The sequence below is a fragment of the Drosophila tropicalis genome, unplaced genomic scaffold, assembly GCF_018151085.1.
Source record: "Drosophila tropicalis isolate 14030-0801.00 unplaced genomic scaffold, ASM1815108v1 contig_859, whole genome shotgun sequence".
NCBI lineage: Eukaryota > Metazoa > Arthropoda > Insecta > Diptera > Drosophilidae > Drosophila > Drosophila tropicalis.
In genome coordinates, this window is record NW_027173353.1 from 1094691 (window position 1) to 1117582 (window position 22892).

The window sequence follows — 22892 nt, forward strand, 5'->3', positions numbered from 1 at the left end:
GTTAAACTATGAATATATATTTTTTTTATTTTGTTTGTCTGTCTGTGACTTGAAAATGCTGGAGATAAATTCAAAATTCTGGCCTTTTTTTTTGGAACACAAATTAGATTGGTAGACTTGAATAATTATCGCGTTGATTCCGGTTTGTTATTACATTGAAATATTTCATCATTTCTATATCCTTGCTGATTGTGTTGTTGGAACTTAAAATTTTGTTTTATTTAAGGAAATTTATTTAATTCTGAACTTAAGGAAAAGATTGAACACCATTTTGGATTTATTGGTATGAGATTCATTTAAACAGCAAGGACATAAATATCTTAGCTTCTTGTTGTCTTGAATGGAGAAATACTTTTGGACTTTTGAATTACTTTTGTGGCGAAATATGATTATCTATGTATGTATGTATGTATATATGTTTATGTGGACTATTCTATTAACATTCAGGCTGTCTTTATCAATAAATATTTTTCAACAATGCTTTTACTGTTGCTTGGGATAATGATATTGATAGACTCATTGTTGCTTATATGGAAAGGTACTATTGTTTATAGTTTGTTTGCTTATCATTTTTGTTTTGGTTGTTAGGTTGTGTGTGTGGTGTAATGTTAGCTATGTATGTATGTATGTTAGTTGTTTACTTTTTGTTTTGCTTTCTTTTTGTATGTAATTTTCTGTGTTATTGCACTTACGACTCTAAATACGTATACAGTTACAGTTTTCAAAAAACACTTTTCTTCACATAATTATATATATATTATTTTTAGCATTTTACTCTTATGTATACTTATATGATGCAATAAAATTTGCCTCTAATTGGAGTAAGAGTTTCATCAAACATACATATATGTTGATGAATGTGTGTGTGTGTGTGGGTGTAAGTGGCTGGGATTGTTTGCTAGACTGTCTATTCTGGAATGTTAATATGTATGTGTGTGTGGTTGTGTGTGTGTGCATCTCATAACAATTTTCGCTTCTCGTTTCACATTGAACAACAATTCACAAAATACATTTTATACGTTTAAATACTTGTTGACTACTTAAACTTTCTCTATGCTTATCAAAAATAATATCATTGGAGGATTCGTATTCGTGTTTGTGTTATATCTTGTTTCTGTGTGTGTGTCTGTGTTTGGAGGTGTGTCAACGAGCTGTTCTACAGGTTTTCATGTTTGTACAAACGAGGTACAGTTGCTTAATTGGATGTATATATGTATGTATGGTTGATCTGAGTGTGTGTGGTCATGAAAATTGCATTAAACTATCGAATATTTCATGAGCTGGATTTCTTGATAGGATAAGCAAAATTTAATACAGAAAATTTGATCACGTTTGCGACATGATGCCGAAAATCAATTTCTCACGAAAAAGGCAATTGAATATTTTTCATTTTTGTTTGCTCATCTGTTATTTTTTATGACTTTTGCTCATATCAATGGAATAAAACCAGTCCAATGCGATTCATTATGTGGGAGTTGAATGTGCGTGTGTGTTAATGGAGAAAGGCGAGAGCGCAAAATCGAAATGCAAAATGAATATAATCAGGTACATTTGATATATCGGTTATATATAAACAAAAATGATTATAATAATAATAATAATAATTATAAACAAACAAAATGCAGCAAACAATGTATGTATGTATGTATGTAAATGCGGAATAGAAATAATTTGTTTTAAACAAAAAATAATAAATGTATGTATGTATGTAAATAGGTAGTATATATATGGGGCTATATAATTAGGCTTTAAATCGAAATCGATATGAACACTTCTGACTATTGTGGTTGATTCGGTGTGTGAGTGTGAGTGTGGATGGATAAATGGATGGGTAGGTGTTTTGGCTATTGCTGTGTGTTTGTTTGTTTTGCATACTTTTGGTCTGCTGTGTAAACAAAATAGATGTTTCTATGCTGTTGTTTATCAACATTAATTATGTATGTAAAAAATGTGGGGTGGGGGTGTTGGTGTTGTAAAAACTATACAAATAATAATTAGCCTCAATTAATGAAAACGAATATTTAAAAAGAAAGGACCTAAACAAATACAAAATTCATAAGATACGTATGTTAGGAGAGAGAACTATAGCATACAACTAAGCGTATTATGTAGGTGTATGTGTATGAAAGTGTTTCATGTGTGTGTGTGTGTGTGTTGTTTATATAAAAATGCTTGTGGATATAAATATCAGCTTATTAACTCATTTCTCCCATAGGTTCCACTTCAGTTTTTAGTTTACAATTACAAATACAACTACACTTATATCAAATATTTACATTTATAAAATGTAATCATTATAAATGCGTCCATCTTGCGACTTTCGATCGACATCGATTAACTTTATACGATCTAATATATAATTGGTTTTGGAATGTTTCGAGCTGCGAATGTGTATGTATGTGTGTGTTGATTAGTGCATTAGCTTCATCATATAAATATATACATATATACTTATATGTATAAATAATTATTTAAATTCAAACGAATAATGAAAACACGCAAAAAATACTTTATCTCGGCTGGCCAGGGGCTGATAATTCAACCATTTGGATCAACCTGGGCACGACGATGCAGAGCTGTTGCTGTCGCCGCTGGCCAAGGCTGTTTTGCTGAGGATGTTGTCGTTGTTGTTGTTGCTTTTGGAGCCTTGGCAGCTTTTCTTGTTGTTTTGTTATTAACGGCCACAGTGGTATTGGTATGATGACCCTGTGACTCGTTGGCAGGAGGAACTATGGATGCATTGTGGCTGTACGAGATCGCTAGATTGCCATTGCCGCGTTGCTTTTGGCTTGTGTGGCTGCTGTTGTTATTGTTGCTGCTGTTGCTGTTACTCTTGCTCTTGCCAGAGCTGCTGTAATGGCTTGCGGCAACTGCTGCTGCTGTGGCTGGCGTCTGTAATTTGAAACCATTGGTTAAACAAACAGCCGCATATTCTTGCTCTGAGGTGGGTGTCAGAGTCGCTGCCGACTCTTCTTCAGCGAGCAGACATATGCCATCATTGGAATTTGAATGTCGCACAAAGTTAGTGTGGAATTGTTTTTTGCTGCTGCTGCCATTGCTGCTGCTGCTAACACTGCTGCTGCTTAGACTACCGCTACGTCGGCCATTTGAGCCACCGCCGCCACCGCCACCAACCGCCAAACTCGGCATGGTGGCCACCAGAGGAAGAGAATTTGGCGGCACGATTATCTCCTCGCCATTGTTAGAGGAACTTTGCTTGTGACTGGAATTCGAATTCCCAGCCGAGAGAGCAACCGCATTTGGCGGTGTGTGGCAATAGGGAATATAGAAGGCTTTCGCCTCCTGCAACATGGCATCTTGCACTGTCTTGCGTTCTGGTGATCCAGTAAAGAGCGGCAACTGCGACAAATTGTGTACTCCAGCAATGTTCAGCTCCCCTTGAGAGTTATCCGGTTCGGAACGCCTTGCAATTTGCCCATTGCCATTACATTTGGCCAACTGTGTGGCGGCCGCTGCACTTGTCTGATATTCCGGTGTGTGCTCCGGCAACAGCTCAATGTGATAGCGTGAGCGTGGTATTAGCGTTTGCATTTCGTGGCAATCCTGTTGCAACGTGCTGCCACTCAAACCGCCAGCACTGTCCCCCGGCATGCCCGAAGCACTACTCAGATTACCGAAATTGATGTCCGTGGGCGTGGTCAAATGGGTGGGAGCATGAGCTCGCGCCTTGAATCTACGCCGCTGATAAATGATAAAAAATGCAAAGGCAAATACACAGGAAAGCGAGAGCAGCGAACCAATGGCAATACCACTGTACACCTCCGAAACGGAACTCTTTGGTTCATGCTCCAACAGACTGTGACTGTGTTTGGTCATGTCAAAGAACATGGGCGCTCCGACACCAGTTTCGCCCACCACACGTACTGCAACATGTATTTTGTCCGATTCCGAGACATTGGGAAACTGCAAAAATAGAAGAAAGAAAAAATGTTATAATAAATATTTTACAAGAAGTTCCTTGTAGGAAATTTAATACCTTATATGAACATGGTTTACATTCGAGTACATTAGCCTCATGAGTTACATTTTCCAAAGTCCAAATAATGTTGTAATGATGGACACGTCCATTGGGATTAACGGGTGGCTCCCAAACAAGTTTCAGACCATTATGTATGATCAGACGAGAGTTACTAATCGTGCCGGGAGCTAAAAAAAAACGAATTGATTGTATTGCTTCATGTATGTAAATACTTCATTACTTACGATCTGGCAATGTCTGAACATCTTGCTCGCCATAAAAAATACGCGTTCTGCAATTGTAAAAGCGAAAATTATAACGCTCATTGGCTTTTAGCCCACTGACAAGGAGAACAGAGTTAAAAATGGTGCGCTCCTTGCACTTGTCCTCCTGTTTCCGTAGAGACAATTGTATTAGCAAATGGCACTCGTAAACGCATGTTTCATTGAGACTGTCCAAGAACTTAAAGGCCAGAGCACGCGACTCCACGGTGGTCAGACGAAATGGCATATTCGATTGTTCCGATGTGCCATTCTCAATCTAAGCAAATGAAAATTAATGAAGAACTTTAGTTTTTGCACATAACACAGAACTACACGGTTAAAAGTCTTGGCAATCTCTTGCCACTACAGTACAGTCTACTCACAGTTTTCCATTGAACATAACGAAAATCTTGACCCAGAAATTCATTCTCACTGGTTATGATTAGCACACGCATTTTAATGCGCATAAAGTGCTGAAGAAGTATGCCTGTAACATTAGCGTTTACCACCATGCTAAATATATCCTCCTCCATTTCGAGAGTAACATCGTCCACCTCATTGTCCAGCACCTCATGTTCGGCATTGCTCAGGATAGTGGCACCTGCTGATTGATTTAGAGGATGAATTATGGTTAGCGCACGAAGAACCTCATCGGCCTTGTCCTTGACGGGAGTGATAGTTCCTTGTAGCGGACCATTCACCAGCAATTGCGAAGGATGGGGATGTGTATGATTAATGGAGAACTGCAATATAAAGTACTTCTTATTGTCCAATTCGGCTTGCGACCATTTGACAAAGGTATCATTGCCCACATTAATGGGGCGAAGCATCACTGCAAAGAGAGACAGGAACGAATTTGAGTTCAATATGATGAATATTCAAAATAGGATATGTCCATTCTACTTACATCCTTGAGTGCAACAGGTCACGGGAGGACTGCGCAACGAGCTGAGAACTAATTGCTGAGGAACCACTGTACCCGATGTCACCTCAGAGCCGGGATAGAGAAAACGTGTGATTAAAGCAAAAGGACGATAAACTGGCAGATTTGTGGAAATCACCACAAACGAGGTGTGATTCAGTTTCATCGGTGCAAAGGAGGACCAACTATGCGGATTATTTCGCACAATATGAACCAGGAACATTGACTCCAGGACTCGGCTATCGAATGTCACATTAATGGTATGAAAACTATGCGGATAGCAGCGTATATTCTGAAGGGGATTACTCTGCTCTGGCTGCGGCTTGTAACGCATCTCACCCGTCATCGAATCTTCGCCGGCAGCATTCCGGGCAAAACACTGATAGATACCTTCCTCCTCTGGGTCAAAGGAGTGTACGTGCAGCTCGTTGCCACTGATAAAACGTGTGTATGAGCTGTTGAGCAATGCACCGTTATGATACCAACTGATACTCGGAGGTGGATTGCCCTCGGCACGGCAAGTCAATGTTTTCGAGAGACTGATGTAGACCAATTCGACGGGCAGCATGCTGACAATTCTCGGCGGGCTTGTCACTATCACATGAAACGTCTGTGTCTCCATGGGAGTTATGCAGCTGTAATAGCCCTCATGTCGGCTCAAACTGGCATTCGAGATGGACTGCGCCACGCTGTTGTTGCTCAACTTGGTCAGTGTATTATTGGGATGACGCAGCCACCATTCGATGGGCACGAAATCAGCCACAGCTCGACACTGCAGCAACAGGGAACCGCCAGCGGCCACATAGAGGGTGGCGTTCTGAAACGCGGGCAGCAATTGAGCCTCTCCAATGGCGCTCGGACGTTCGCCATTTGATTCGACGCGCAGCAACCACACAAATTGGCGATGAATCTTGCTGGCATTGGGGTTCTGAGCCACGCATCTGCAAATGGATAATGTTTTATGCGATAATTGGACTGGACACTGTGAGCGTAGTACTAGTGAGTAGAGGTATATATAATTATTGCAACCAGCCGACTGCTGCTAAGTGTTAATTAATGCATACACATACACAGACACTTAATACAACCAGGAGGCATAAGACAACTTCAACCATCTGACTCTTCTCTCTGGCATATTCGCGAACGCAACATACAACAATATTATTGGCCACAAATGTGCGTGAATTTTCACCACGGGGTTGATGTTGATGGCTTGATGGATGGTTGTCGATGTAGACGTGCGTGTGTGTGTGTATGTGTGTTTGGATGTGGTGGCAAGGTGTTGATATTTAACACTAGCAGCCAAATGGAAAATTGCTTCGCAAGGCAAACATTGATAATTTAAAAGATATGCGGTTAATTAGCATGATAAAGAATCAACTAAATAAATTGATGGTAAAAAAACACCTCTACCATTTGTTTTTTAAGTAACTGATATCTTTTAAGAAATTCACAAGATTAACATAATCTAATTTACTCACTTGTATTTGCCAGCTTGATCCAAACGCAATTGTCGTAAGATTAGAGTGCCATTATTTAGTATTATAGCGCTATAAATGGGAAAAATCATATCATTTAATAACCATTCAAGAGTTTAGATACAAACGTATCTACAAGCTACTAGTTAAACAATTGTAATTGCAATTCCAAACACTAATTAACTAAATGGGTTGTCCATCCACAAATCGCTACATGTTACAACACTGATCTTTACTCGCCTGTTATCATTCGCCAGGGACTCGTTGCCATAATACCAGCTAATACGTGCCGCTGGCACACTAAGGAACGGACAGCTAAGCACTTGTGAATGATTCTCCAGAGCAGTTATATTGGCTGCCTGTTGTTGGCCCGGAAAAAGACGTTTGAGCACTGCACAGAAAATCAAAAGAACCATTTACACATTTAAATGGGGTAGAAACTTTTGTCTTACTCACCTGGATATTCGACTGTTATGCTATCTGATATTACGCCCATCTCATCGGATTCAATTTTACAGCGATAGACACCGCTGGCACGTTCATTGGGTGGCAGACGCAATGTTCCATTCTCATAGATGAAAAAATCATTTTTACGTATAGACAAACGTTCAATGGCCTCATCGTTTCGATACCAACTACAGTAAATGGGCAAGTTATCTGCAAATCGAATGGAAACGGCGATTTTTGGTAACTTTTATTTCTTGGGGTGAATTCAGTTAAAAATTTACCTTGATGATACTCATATGGATTTATTATGGGTATGCACGGCAGATAGTAGGGGGAGTGCGGTTTGGTAATTGTCAGTCTTGTGATGGCATGCTTTTTGATCTGCAGATAAGGTCTGAGTAAAGATGAGTTCTTCGGTTGTGTAATGGCAGCAGCGGCAGCAACTAGAATAAGATAGAAATAAACAGAAAGCGAGAGAACGAGAGAGAGAGAGTTATATGATTAAAATTCTGCCAGGGTAAATTATATAGCCAATAAACTGCTGCATTTGCTTTCTTTCTTCTATTTTTGTGGGTTTTCTCCCACCGACAATAGACAAAGCTAATGCGGTTTACAAAAAAATAATCCCAATGTGGAAAAACAAAGAAAATAAATGAAGAAGAAGGAAAAAAAATCAAAATGTTATTTATATTCTGGTGTAATCTATTGGCTGTTATAAATTTCACGCTTTTAACTTAACACCGCCCTCTGCGTTCCCCTTATGGGCAATGTGGCATGTGTGTGGGGAATCCGGGGGTCTTGGGGGCCAAGGATGGCAACTGCATTGAGGTTTTTCTTTTTAGCCAGCAATGGCCATAAATACCCAGGGCAAACAAAAAGCGAAAATCTGAGAAATAGAAAATGGGCAAACAACAACAGAGTCGGAGCTCACAAAACGGAGACGTGTCGGGCTTTGTCTCTGCCGCTGTCGCCTCTGACTCTGGGCTGCTCTGGCTCCGGTTGGCCCTGGCTGTGACTCCTCTTTCTGGTACGTGCTGCAGGCGTGTCCAGCTAGCCTTGGTGTGTTAATTAATTTTTCTACTGCTGTTCCCTCAGCAAAGGCGTTGCACAAAAGAAAAACAACAGAAAGGGAGCCTATACAAATAGGCTACAAAGCTGAACAATTAGAGATGAATTGATGAATCAAACTTGTGGGTAAATAGATAAATTAGTAAGCTATTTAACCATGTCTGATGCATTTTAAACACAGACCTCTCAAAAATTGTTTACGTTCAAAAGAACTCTGAATTTATATTATTTAGGATAAATATGTCGGATAAGTATTTAAAATTCTAGCTTAAGTCCTAGCCCTTTTGATTGCTACGCCTCTGTCTCTGATATTGACGCCAGCGAGTCGGCAGCAGTTGTTTCTTTTTGTTGTTGTCTTTTTTATGCTGTTTTTTCAGCTTGATTTTGGGCTGCATTTGAGTGTCAGCCTGGCTGTCTTTCTGTCTGTCTGGTTGGCAGACAAACAGTTTTACAGTGCGTATACGTTATATTAAGCAGTTAAAACAATTACATGGTCATTGACCATGATTTGAATTTGCATTGCGACTTCATTCGGTAGTGCATCTCAGAATCAGTGCCTAACCGCCAATGAGACGACTATCTATGCATATTCCCAGAAATGGGAATGGCTTAGAGAGCGTCAGAGCTCCATCTATGTATGTACGTAAGTAAATGAATGCTGAAAAATTGCAGAACTAGCGAAATGGCTGAATGAGCGACTGTATGAATGAATAAAAGCCAAAGGCAAAAAGCATTCGTCGTTGTTGTTTTGCAAAATAACAAATGGCAAAACATTAGTCAAATGCGTTGAAATTTATGCTAAAAATGCAATCAACTTGCGCGTTCCGCTCGACGCTTTTTCCCTTTCAATTGGCCTATTGCCACCCAAGTGGCAAGCATTCGACTAAGTTTTTCTTTTTATTCTTTCAAATGGATCCGACTTGTTGATGGACGGGATGGCAACTGGACAGCCGGATGGATGAATGGTTGAATGGATGGATGGACGGACTGTAAGCTCGTTAGCTGGGCACAAATTGTGGCATGACAGCGGAGTATGTAAGTTGAAAGAGTATTTGCTTACTGTATGATAAATGTTTTTATATAAATTAGATAATTGCCAGACTGTAAAAAGCTTAAATGATACGAGGTCCGCTTCTACTCTATTCTTTGTTTTTTTTTATCGTCTCTTTTGTTCTTGCAATTTGTGAGTTGTTGTTGTTGTTGTTGCACGTTGCATGATGGTACGCAATGTGTTGCAATTTTTATTGCCACAATTACACGCAATGCACAGGCGGCAATTTGACGCATGGAAATGCCTTTCGAATCGCCGTTTGGAAACCGCTGAGCTCAACTGCCACGTCAGCAATAGCCACAGTTGCAGCACAGAAGCAGTGCTAAATGCGGCAAATTTACAAACACATATGAGATTCTAGACCCCATCCCTTTACCCTGCTCTGTCCACTGCCCGATGCAACAGCAGGAGCTAAGGAGAGCGAATTGTGTTACGGATTGCATGCGCAGACGGCACAGGCACAGGGCGTAATTGTTATGGCGTAATTGTTTCAATGGCGGGGCGTTTAATTGCGCTTCGGAAACTACTGCTCTGCTCTGCTAGCAACTGCTGGTAGATTACTCCATCCTCCCACCCATCCATCTAGGAGTCGTTGGAAGTTCCGCCGCTGGCAATGTTGGAACCCCACAGTCAAAGTTCAGCGTTCTTTTTTTTCCTCTCCCTATTTTTTTGTTTTGCTGCCTGGTGTCATTCTGTGCACACCTTGCCAGCCATTTGTCATCGCCGGCAAAAGAGATGTCAACGGCAGTGTTGAGGAGTCATTAGCCAAAGTGTAGTTAGGAGTTTGTCAGTTACTTTAAATCGTAAAAGGATTTAAAGTGAAGTGGCCATGCAATATAGCAATTTGATTTATTAATATGAAGGAGTAGATATACCAGAGGTACCATACATATACCATGTATGTGCATATGGAAAAGACACTGACAAAGTGAACTGCAAAGAACAAATGAATATGCAAGATAAAAAAAGATAACTATTTGCTGTGGCATAATTTCGGGTCATTGCTTTCTTTATTTAAGCTTCTTTTTCCTAGTCTGCTTAGTTCTCTTATTGCATGGTTTTTGCTTTAAGTTTTTTACCAGCAAACGATTTAATTTGTTGATGATAACTTAAATTTGAACAGATGTTACCAAGTGGAATGTGCAACAGAATGAAGACAGAAACCAATTAATAAAATATTTGATTGATTTAATAGCTATTTATCGTCAATTTTGTTTACAGGCTTTTCAGATTCCCGTTACATCTTTTGGTTTATAATTGTAATCGATCTTACATTGCAGACAGTTGTGCCAAGATAATTCTGCCTATGAGTAGATGCTATGGGCTCCCACAATTGGCTTATGGCCTATCAACAAAATCATTTCTATATGCCAACGCTGCATAAAAAGCATAACTCAACTGAGTTTCAACAAGATCGGTAATCTCAATGATTGAACTGTCATGACATCCACCTTTCGTTCAGACAACACTTTATCTGCTTATCTGCTATTCTCTTTTAGCCCTCTCCTTCTTCTCCTCTTCGTCCGCATCTAGCATCCTTTCATCTTTTATATAATTTTAGCTCATTTATATTAAAGCCAAAGCAATGCAAAAGTCGCCCAGTCTCAGTCGCAGGGGCAGTTCAAGTTAGTTCTAACCAATAGAGAGAAGAATGTTTCCCAGAATCGTGCTTGAATGCTGTTTGACAAGAAGCAGACTCTCTCTCTCACACACACACACACACACAGCAACACCAAGGCATCACACACACATACACATCAATAGAGTCTTGGCAGTTACTAAGTTGTAGCAAGTTGCAAGTCAATGGGATTGGGAATGGGGTACAAATTTGCATAGTTGAACGCACGTCGTTGGCAGTGCATTCCAGCAACAGTTGCTGCCATTGCCGTAGCTGGTGATGATGCTGCTTCTGCTGCTGCTGCTGCTGGAACTGCAATTGCAATAGCAGAGCCAATGGCATAAGAACATAAATTGCCGCTGCTGCTGCTGCTGCGATGCGATGCGATGCAATGCGCTTATCAAATGGCAACATCTTGTGCTTAGATAAGCCTGCTTCGGTCCAAAGTGACTGGAAAGCAGGCAATTGTTGGCGAACGGGAATTGCAATAGTGGCAGCGGCAACGGCAACGGGAATGGGAACGGCAACTGTTTGGCTAACTGCTGGCTGCTGGGCCCCCATGGAATTTCACAAATTCAAATTGCCTGGCATCCTTTAATGGTTACTGCTGCTGAGGCTGCTGCTGCGGCTGCTTGCCTCAGCTGTTGGCACACTTTTCTGTAGCAACATTTTATGCAAAATGCAGCGCGCATGAGATAATTTATCGCCTAATGACGACGTGCTAGTCTAAGGTTGCCCGCGTTGTTATAAAATGCAATAATAAAATGCGCACAGCCTGCAGGAGGAACAAAAAAAAAATCTACGACGAGAAGGAAATTTAAATGAAATTTAAATGCCACACGAGTGAATGGGTTACCCACCCAACTCCCACTCTTCCACGCTGATATATTCTCTGGTTCTAACCCAACTATCTTTCGCTCTGCCTAGCATAGAGAATTCAACTGGCTGGGCCGACTGGAGCTGGAGCTGCTGATGCTGCTGCTGCTGCTGCTTTAGGGGGCGCTCAACGAGAATTTATGAATGTGCAAATGCATACGACAATTTCGCGCATAAATGTAAAGCTCCTGCCACATGCCACCCACCCCATTTTCTCCAAACACCCACCACAACTTTGCGGTAAGTTAGATAAAGAGGAGAAGCAGCAGTAGAAGAAGAGAGAAGAGAAATGAACGAAATGGGGTAGAGATGCCAGATCGTATGCCAGTTGTCGAAGATGCGTGTGTGTGCACATTCCGTGGCATTCCATTCCAAGCTCATGTGGGAAGTTCTACGGTTGCACAGAAAGTATCTTGTAGCTCAAGTTGCTGCTGCTGCTGCTGCTGTTCAACTCCAACAACAATTGCTACAGCAACAACAAACAACAACAACAAGCACATCTATTGATTGCATGCAGTTCATTGGCGCAACTTGCTCCAAATGCTGTAAAGGATTGCAATTGCGTGTCTCAAGAGACAGAAAGAGAGAGGGTGCGGAGAAGGGAGTGCAGGAAATAATCTTTGCTGCAGAGAGCTTATTTAGGTTAGCAGTTCAAATAGTTTTACGTGCTGTTTTGATCAAATTTTCAAATGCCAAGCCGCGAGAAAATTTATTGAAATTTCCTTTTTTTCCCCCAAAGGCATTTCAATGGAGTTCAAATCTACAAGGGACTTACTGTCGAAAAGACAGACAAACAGACTCTATCTGGCATTGTTTGCCATTTCGCCAATACCGAAAAGCATATGAAGTTGCTCAATTGATTATATGTGTGGGTGTGGGTAGGTGGGTTTTTGGCTTTTTGTGTAATTGAGTGGCTCCGAATGTTAGAAATTTGTGCAAACTAGTTAAAAGCGCTTACCACACACATACAAACACACATAAACTGAGAGACAGAAATATAACTTATCCAGCCACCCACAATTGTCGAAGACCATTTTACATAGACAAAAGCTGTAAAACTCAAAGATAAATTGCTTTTTAACCTACCAAGCTTTGCCTTTAGTTAGATTTTGGTTGTTTTCCACACATACAAACACACAAAACATTCAATTGACATATTTGGTTAACTTTTCTGGCTAGTTGGAATAAATTTGTCTCTTTGGCAATTTGCATTGCATCACGCAATACCCTGAATGGGTAAAGAATGGAAATGAGAAGGGGGATTTGGAGTGTTATCTAAATGTTGTTAAGGGCATGCCAAGGGTCTTTCTTTCGCTCTCTGCCTCTCTGTCTCTCTTTCTCTTGTTCCATTGTGAAAGTTTTGGGAGACAAAAGACGCTGGCACAAAGATATAGCATAGAAAATCCTTTGGACAATAGCAGAAGCTTTTCTTAAAATGGCACTGCAAATACACAATATATGTTTGAGAAAGTTTCACTAGATTTTCTTAAGGATTAAATGGGTTTTGCGCCTAGACAGAGAGCAAACATTAAAAACCAAAGGGCTCAAGTATTAAATCTCTAACAAATACATGTTCTAAGCGTCATGCACTTAATGTACATAGATAGAGATGTATACGGGTAAACTGAACTAGTTTTATATTATGTTTTGATGTAAATCCAAGCATGACTAAATACACATGGGTACTTTTCATACTTCCTATTAGAATATCAACAAATTAAATGGTGTTAAATACAACGATAGCTGACTTTAAAAACTGTAAATTGTAATATAGTTATCCCATCAACATTCAATAATGTTTTTCTACTTAAAATTCGTAAATTTTTACATACACACATACATTGCCATCCAATTAAAACTAGTTAGTGCTAGTGATCCGAGTGTCTGTCCCCTTTCCTATATTCTCCCTACCAATCCATCAATTTGCATTATTCATGTATAAACAAACCCTAATTGGCCACTTCACAACAGTCTGGGATGGCAACAACAACATCGTGCAAATAATGAAAATACCTTCCTGAAAGCGAACTCACTCATAACTACTGAATTGCTACCCATTTGGACCATGGCAGTTCTCAATGCTGTCACAATGGCGGATAACCAAAATACAATATGGTTCCTCCCATAAACGAATTCATTTCCGTTGAAATTTTGGCACCAACTCGCAATGCACAGACCAACAGCAATCTGCCTTCCTTCCCCCTGTCGCTCTCTTTTGACCGAGTCCTATCCGCTCTACCAATAAATCATATTGTAAAATTTCCGTTCAATATTTTTCGTTTGCGGCATAAACAAACAGTAACAAACGGGCAACAACAATAACAACAAATTGAAACACAGAGTGTACCCCAACGATGAAGTTATTTATTTTTTTGCTTTCTGTTCAGTTTGCTACATTGTATGCTAAATGGCAATGTTGAAATGCGGAATGTGCGTTTACCGAACGACATACAAAATACGACAAAAAAAAAAAAAATGAAAAGTTTGGGGCCATGGCTAGCGATGGTACTCCTCCAATACCGTCACTGCCTCCTCTTGATCCGCCTGCTGCTGCTTCCCTGTGTACATTTTTAAATGGGTTAAACGTAAACCATTTACCAATGACTCAATACAGCTTCCTGGAACTATTCCAATGCCAAAACAAGTCAGTTCGGCAGAGACCCAACATGCATTAAAACGAAATAAATAAATAAACTGCTGAAAAATGCTGAGCGTGAATCCAGAGAGACATAGAGAGAGGCAGAGAGGAAGGAAGGGGGCAACCTGCTTGCTTTAAGCTGGTGGCAAAATGAAGGGGATGATGCCGTGTCGCGGCGGAATCAGAAGAGGAATCGCTGGAAGAGTCAATAGTCAATGAGCAAATAGCAGAAAATAACAATGTTGCCAATAGCCAACGAACCAAACAACAGCAACAAAAACATGACCATAACAAAATCCGTCAACCTAAAAACAAAAAAGTAACTCAACGAGTCCTAAATACCCTGCAGCAATAAAAAGGTATATCAAAGGACCACAGCAACTAAAATCTTACTAATTCTCAACTGATCTTATAAATGAAATCATTAAAAAATTGCACTTAGTAGAACAAGACTTTTAAAGACGGTTTTTGTGGAATTTTCAAAAAATTTAGTCCTATGTCTCTTGGCCTTTAATCAAAATTAATATCGAACATATGGCACAGTTTACCCTACCAAGGTAAAGGGTAAAAAGGAATGAAGAAAGAATGACCACAACGAATGGCCAATGGATAGTTTTCGAAAACACCGAGAAACCCTCAAAAAAAAAAGGAATAACGAGCTGAAAAGAAATTATAAAAATGTTTCAGTTCAAGTGAGTAAATAATAAAAGGCACACACACACACACACATGGGCACTTGGATCAGAAAACGAGTTGGCAAGCTTGGGTTTTTGTGCTGGCAAACGGAAGCCAAGGGAATTTTTCGTAAGCTACGCAGCAAAGTGCAACCACAAGAAGCCACAATCCGCACGAAGTCAGCAATTTCTGCAAAAGGTGGGCGTTGCCACCAAAGAGGAAACTGAGGAGAGAGCGAAAAGTGGTAGTGGTGCTAGGGGGGCGTGGGCGTTGGCGTTGGCTATGACGACGATGATGATGACGATGGTCATGGCAAGCGACGACAATGTGTGCAAGTAGAGAATGTATGGACTGAGCTGAACTGAACTGAACTGAGTGAATGAGTGTGTGTTATTGCGGTTTGCGTCCGGCAATGGGCCAAACATCAGCAGCACATCCACAATCACAATCACATCAGCCAGCCAGCAAACCATCAGCCATCAACTTGAATGTCGTTGTCGTCATGGGGTTTAGCGTTCTCTTTCTCACTTGCTCCAGCTTGGAATGTTGTCATACGTCCCAGAGACTCCTCCGCCTCCATATAGTTCTATCCTTTCACCTCGCTAGAGCTACCAAAGCTCAACAAGCTCGCTCGCTTGCGCGCTCGCTCCCGATTATTATGCATCATTTAACAGGAAACATTGTTGCAGTCAATGTGCCTAGAGCTGTGGGGCAGAGAGGCAGAGTCAGAATCGGTGAGGTTTCTTCTTCTTCATCATCTGCGTTTCGTTGATGGGCGATAGACGGCAACGTCACGAACCTTGCTGGCGACGAACGTGCCGCAAAATGTTTTACCGAATGCGAATTGCAAGAAAAATTATTGTTATTATGAGTTGCTAATTGAATGGAGTTGATACATGAAGCAAAAAGGGGGCCGGGAGGTAGGAGTGACAGGCGGAAGGAGAACACAGAGGGTGCTGGACTAATGGAGAAGGGATTTTCTCTTCACTCTCTGTGGCATTTACACTGTGACATGAAATGGGTCTAAATGTTGAATGATGTGTGAAACGTGATGATTAACACAAAAGATGTGTAGAAATCCTTTCTACCAAGATATGTGTATGCATTGTACATACATATATGTACATATATTCTATTGTAGTGTTTTGGTTCACTCAATTATTGATTTCAAGGAAATATATAATCAAAACAACATCTATTAAAGCATGAGCCCAGCTTTTTATCATTTTGTAACCTTTTCCATATTTAGTTGAATCAATAAATCTGGCAAAGTGACATTTGTTGCTTCACTTATTCTTTTTTTCCTTGTGAATTTGTGGACTGTCAATCAACATTGGCATTAACATTGAACCCTTGTCAAAAATTGAAATCTTTTCTTTGATATGCATTGACAATTTTTTTTCAGTGTAAAAAGCCAATGGGCTAACTGTAGAAATGTAAATAAACGTAAAATGTAAAATTTTGCATTTTTCTTTCGTACGGTCATGAACATTTACGGTACCATAACCATTATCGTATATGTATACATATATGTAATCACAGTGTGTGTGTGAATGTGTGTGTGTGTTGGATAGATCCCATGCCATTTGCTTCCACAATATCGCTACCTCAACGCTGTCAATGTCAAAGTCATACATGATTCCCAACATGCCAAAAGCCAAAAGCGAACATCAGCAACAACTACAACAACAAGAACATGCAATGTGCTTGCAGCAACAACAACACAAAATTCCATGCGCATAATTTATTTAAAGATTCTCTCAATATTGGACAAACAGTGTCTGCAGGTGAAATCTATTTGCATTTATCGTTGAGCCGGAAAATTGCAAAACTAAACTGCACAAACTGCCAACTGCCAAACTGGCAACCGGCAAACCAACAACTGGGAGAGTTAAGGAGTGAAAGGCGCGGTGGAAGATGAAGGCGGAAGGAGCTGCAAATAGTTGAAGCTGGGAAAATCTGATTTCTCTTAAAATGCATTTAATGCCAGCTTGCGTGCCATGGACATTTTGAGAGTTGTAGCTAAGAGTTGGAGCTGAAAACTAGTGCCAATAGGTCCCAATAGTAGGTGGAGCCAGACGACGTCGATGACGACGGCATCGACGACGACGACGACGAAGGAATTGCTTTCGATTTGCCAAATTAGCGACAACATGACTTTTGCCATAGCAAATAAATTTTCCACAAGCAGAACACGCGCAACGGAAATTAAAAAGGGCAGGACGTAACAGCAGTCGATGACACGGCAACGGAAAAGAGATTATACTCTTTGGCGGAAGAACGAATATTGGTTACCATGTACAGAAAACGGTTTAACAAACTGTAGTAAAATTAACCTGACTAAGTCTTCTCCTACGTATGTATATGATATATCAGTATAATGGAATTAACTATTCCTAAACAGACATTTCTATACATCAAATAATTTATAATTGTATTTAATAGTTTAATAAAAGTAAGTGCTTTCTGCCATCGGGAAAGATCTTCAATCCCAAATACGACAACGATCCCAATATACCATGCTCTACCACATGCTCTGAGGGTATTTACATGTAGGAAGAAGCAAGGGACTCGATAATGAAACATTCGATTTGTTATTATCCTTGCGTCTGGTTTGCGAGTTTTTTTTTGGCGTAGGTATAATTAATTCGCTTAATGCTTTGTTTTGTCCCAGACCAAAACAGGGATACCCAGACGCATACATGCAGAGAATCTCACCAACGTCACCATTTGTCTGCTCACTGCCACAAAGTGTTGCAGTCAACACGTTTAATGGTTTTGCATTAACTTAAAGAGGCATTAGTGTGCGTAAGTATGCTGTAGGCTAGGCAAAGAGACGTGAGGAGGGACGAAAGGAACACGCAAGGGGGCCAGCTGTTTAGGCCACTGGTGAGTGACCAGTGAACGAGCCAGTTAGTGAGTGACTGAGTGAGTGAGTGAGGCAGTCCAACCAACAGTCGACTGTCGACCATCCTCAGTGGTTGCTCTGAATGCGTTGTACTTGTTAATTGCAGCGGAAGCACTCAATTAAAAGCGCGTGAAACGAGTGCGCCACCTGCGTGTGTATCTTGCTGGGTTTTTCGAGTGTGTGTGTATGTGTTTTTGTGCGAGTATCTGGTTAGTTTGTATATAGCGCCTATCATTAAATTTGTCCTGCTGCAACTATCAGTGGAACTGTGTGGTTCTGCGGCTATGACTGCATGCTGCAAATTAAGGCCACAGGAAACAAACAAATGCGGCGTAATCAAAAAGCGGTAAATGGCTGACACTGTAAATAGTTTTATAGGCAAAATGCATAAAGTTGCAAATTGTCAGCAAACAAACCGATACCAAAACCGAATCGATGGCAAACAGAAACAGCACCAACATCGACATTCACATTCACATTCACAACAACAACTACAACTCTGTGAAAATGCAATAATGCATCTGTTTGTCAATGTTTGCCAAGACTAATTAGATGGCAACGTAGCGAATGATGAAAGATGAATGAATGCATGGGAGAACTTTAATTGGATATGTGATGGATGGATAGACAAATAGATGGGCAATAGAGAGACGAATCAGGGGATAAAGGAAATAGCATAAAATATTAACGATCTAGTTACCAGTTAGCAGGCAAATGCAATTAACCACAGACGACAATGTCTGTGCCACTAAACAGGGACTAACTATTAGGTGGAAAAAGAGAGTAAAAAAACCGCAGAGCTTCATAAAATTACACTTTAGCTACGTGGCAATACCACCACATTAATGCTTGAAAATTTTCACTTGTTTCCACGCTATTTATCGACCAATAAACTCTGCATTTATAAAGTCATTGACCGCACGACTTTTAAACTTTGAAAAAAGTATCCAAAGACTTAATAAACAAAACTTAAGTTAACAAAATCTTAAAATCGATATGGCTCTAAGCCTGACACTATTGATTAAGCTGTCATTTATATAAATAATGATCTATTTTAGCTTTTTTTTTTTTGGTTGCGTGCAACTGACAACCAAAACAAACGAAACATTAGTTGTTTACATAGTTTCTTTCCTTCTTTGGTTAGTTTAGTCTACGAAAATTGTTTTAAAACTATGGATTTTTTAGCTTTCGTTTCATATTCTATAACTGTTTACTTAGTCACTTAATTAGTCACCAGCTTTTCCAGTTCAAATAGGGAATATTAGGAATTCTGGTATAAACTTTTATCATTTGTTCGAATTAATATTATCCTTTCATTTCAAAGACTAGATGAGTGAAGTATGGGGAAATTAAATAACATCCTGAACTGACCAAATAATAAATAATTCTTTTTTGCCAAAATATTAAATAGTTTCAGCCAATAGATATCAGTTATCAAATTTTATCATAATATGTTTCTCATTTAGAAGGCTTTTCCTTTTGCAAGATGTTCATTTTTGTCCGATCAACTCATAGTGTCAGACGTTTTATTATCAAGCAGAACACGCATAACTTGTTGGCTCTGGTCAAACAACCGACAGCCTCGACTTCAAAATTCAACTTTAACTTTAGCCAGCTGTTGGCTCAGTGTGTCGCATAAATAATGCAGTTCATTATGTCATTTAGCGGCACATTGCGTGTACGCAGCTAAGACGATGACGATGCCAATAAGAACGAGTAGAAGGAATAACAACATATACTTGAACGATCATAAGCGGATCACATGCCGACAATATAGTTGTTTTTGTTGTTGGTTGCGTTGGTGCACGCCAAGTGCGGAAATGAAGTTGTCAATGAGCCACTTCCACAATTTATGACCCGATGCTGCGGCAACCAACCACCGCCTGCCAAGATCTTAATTATGACTTTGAGTAATGTGGAATAAACGATAAAGCGTGCTCACGCAAATACACTGTAAGAAATTCTTTTGCCTACTCGCACTTACATACATTTATAGCCAAGTTCAATTTAGTCTGCCAGTTTGTCAGACGGACACAGGCCAATCAAGTACATAAATCAACTTAGGCAACTCTCTCTGTAACCATTTTTGTTTGGGCTTTGAGAATGGAGGAGGAGGAATCAGAGTCCGAGACTTGGTACAAGTTTAGTAAGAAGAAAAGGCAAGAATGAGCGACGGGGACTCATAAAAATGTCAAATGAAATGTGGCAGCCATTTTTGTGCATTTGCCAAATTTGCAAAATTTAATTGTGGCGTAAAAAATGTGCAAATTTATGATTATTTTATTGCACTTTTTATACCAAAATTGGCAACAGACCAGCACACAAATGGCGTTTAAAGCGCATATTCAGAGCAAAACCAGATAGATTTATTATAAATAGTATAATATATTGTACATAAAAACATATTCGTTGTACACATATTTGCTATTTTGTGTGTGTGTGTGTGTGTGTGTGTGTGTGTGAGTGAGGGTCTCCAAATCAGTTCTACGAATTGTATGCCCTCTCAAAAGATTAGAAGCCACTGAGCCATAGACTAAGATGTCTGCGTCTGGATCGAAAGAAGGCAAAATAAAGACCATTTTCAATGGAACAAATTTTCATTGAGTGTGGAAATTTCATTGTAACAAATCAATTAATAGCTGGCTGGATGAGACCACTACCAGAAGGAAGACGATGAGGTGGGGCGGGTGAAGTGGAATGTGGAGTAATTCCTGCTATTTGGCGTGTTGTTTGCCGCTATTGGCAATCAGCAGTAATCAACGTTGTGGGGGTGAGGACGGGAGACAGCCAGTCAAGGAACAGGAGTCATCCAATGACGGTGCCAGACATTGCGTCGCACGTCTCAGTGAGCTCAGGGCAACGTCGACGCCATTGGAGGGCACGTGAATGTTTCTCTGGACTGGGGATTTAATCGATTATGCGATTTAATTGAACTAAAAACGCTTAATAAGCAATAAAAACATACAAACATACACACACACACATGACCGGATACCCAAACGATAGAGAAGGGGTTAGGAAAGAAAAGAAAGATGGAAAAAAAACAAATTAAAAGTAACACTCACTTAAAATTACACCACGTAGAGAGATGTTGGCTAATGAAAGCAGCCAACAGTTGCCATTTCCCATTTTCCCATTTACCCTTCATTGCCTTTGCCAGAATTGTTCAATAAAATTTTATTTTCTTTGAAATGAAATTTTGTGAGGCGTTGAAAACACACACACAGTCACGGGTATGCGTGTGTGTGTGGCAAGTGGCAGAGAAATACCAAAAATATATATATTTTGTGTGTATATAAAACATTATGGACGTCTGAACAATTTTGGTCAAAGTTTAAATGCTGTGTTAAATACATTCATTTATCAAATTTAATTTTATTAATTCGCCTTCTGGTGCTTTGGGTAAGAGCAAGCCAGTGCGACCATCTGGAGGGAATTTCGATGGGGATTTTATGAAAGGCAGCATCACTTTATATGAACCATCAGTAGACTTAAGAGATTATAAACGATTCACACAGAAAAATGGCAGAGAGTGTTTTTTATTGGTGTTGTTGCTGTTGCTGCCTCTGCTGCTGCTGTTGCCATGGCCACTAAGCTAAAGCGCTCGAGGCATGCACAAAAAAACAATAGCCATGTGGTTATAAAAAAAAAAAAAAATAGTATGGTTAGAATTTCCACAAAATTACGTTTTTGTATACCTAAATCAACTGTTTCACTGATTCTAGAGGAGTTCTCTTTTGACACAGTGCTGTATGAATGTATTCGTATGACGAAACCCCGCGAGTGAAACACTTGATGCGTATGCACTTATCACCAGTTCGCTGTGAATTGTAAGCCAGAGGCGTCATATGGACTATAAATGGAGTCTATTTGCAACAGAACGTTGCCACATGCAACGCGAAGCAATCGCATTATTATGATTGAAGCGAAATTTCAATTTATTTGCACTAGAGTTACGTTTTTGAAATTAACTTTACCATTCACAAAGAGCGAAATTGGAAACCAAGTTAAAAGGAAAATCATGAGAAAATAATGAATCTCTCTCTCTATCTCTCTCTCTCTCTCTGGGTAGATTGAAAGTTATTAAATAGAAATATAACGCATACGTCTAGTATACTATGTCATTTATCTTTTGGCAACCCTGTGGATGGACAAAATGTATGTGCCTGCATTAAAAGAGAGCAAATATGGAATAAAAGCCATTAGCCTATAGGTTTTGAGAGAAAAATCTAGTCAAAAGCTGTTGTGAAAGTTTATTTGATGAGAGAATATTAGAAACGGATTTGCATTCTGTTTCATTCTGCATTCTTTTTCTTAAAGTAAACTCTATCTTCAGGTCATTCCAACAGCAATCAATAGAGTCATCTCTTTCAAGACTAACTTTCAGCAGTTATACAAAATACTTTAATTCAGAAAATTAACAATATTTTGAAATATGAATATGTAACAAAACTATTAATTACTTTGTTTATTTATGATGCAACGTTAAGTTAATGCATTGAACTCTAGTGTTAGTTATTTTATTAGATAAGAGATTTCGTTTAATTCAGGGAATTAAGCTTAAATATTTGATTCCTTCAGTAGAAATTAATATGCAACTGTATGTTTGAAGGTATTGCAAATGTTCTCTCATAAAAACAACAGTCAAGTTGAATGAACTTGGTCGCCATTACATAGATAATAAAATGGCAAAGTCAAAATGGCTTAAATTTTTGGATAAACAGCAAACGCACACACAGCGAGACGAAATGGAGGCACGGTAGGGCGGGGGAAAGCCAACGAAGGCAGCAGACAGCAGACAAACAAACAAGCGTTTAGAGTTGTTAGCGGATGTTTGGCCAATAAGTGTGTTGGAGGGGGGAGTGAGGGATAAACCTACAGAGAAACCAAGAGCTAAAAGGCAATCATATACATACATAAATATGTGAGCATCATAGATGTATGTTTGTACAGCACAGCGTATGCGTAA

At 39.7% G+C, this 22892-nt stretch overlaps 1 protein-coding gene across 2 annotated transcripts in view; it reads right to left on the reverse strand.

Moving 5' to 3' along the window:
• Positions 1-352: 352 nt before the first annotated feature.
• The window catches only part of plum, a 59809-nt gene continuing 37269 nt past the window's right edge, over positions 353-22892 (reverse strand). For both annotated transcript variants that reach the window (XM_068297120.1, XM_068297121.1), the window contains exons 3-11: positions 7371-7532; positions 7099-7299; positions 6883-7033; positions 6646-6714; positions 5150-6105; positions 4626-5074; positions 4225-4519; positions 3998-4167; positions 353-3924 (exon numbers count right to left, since the gene is read on the reverse strand). In XM_068297120.1, coding sequence (XP_068153221.1) covers positions 2539-3924; positions 3998-4167; positions 4225-4519; positions 4626-5074; positions 5150-6105; positions 6646-6714; positions 6883-7033; positions 7099-7299; positions 7371-7532 — 3839 coding nt within the window. In that variant the 3' untranslated portion in view covers positions 353-2538. The remainder of the gene's footprint in view (positions 3925-3997; positions 4168-4224; positions 4520-4625; positions 5075-5149; positions 6106-6645; positions 6715-6882; positions 7034-7098; positions 7300-7370; positions 7533-22892) is intronic.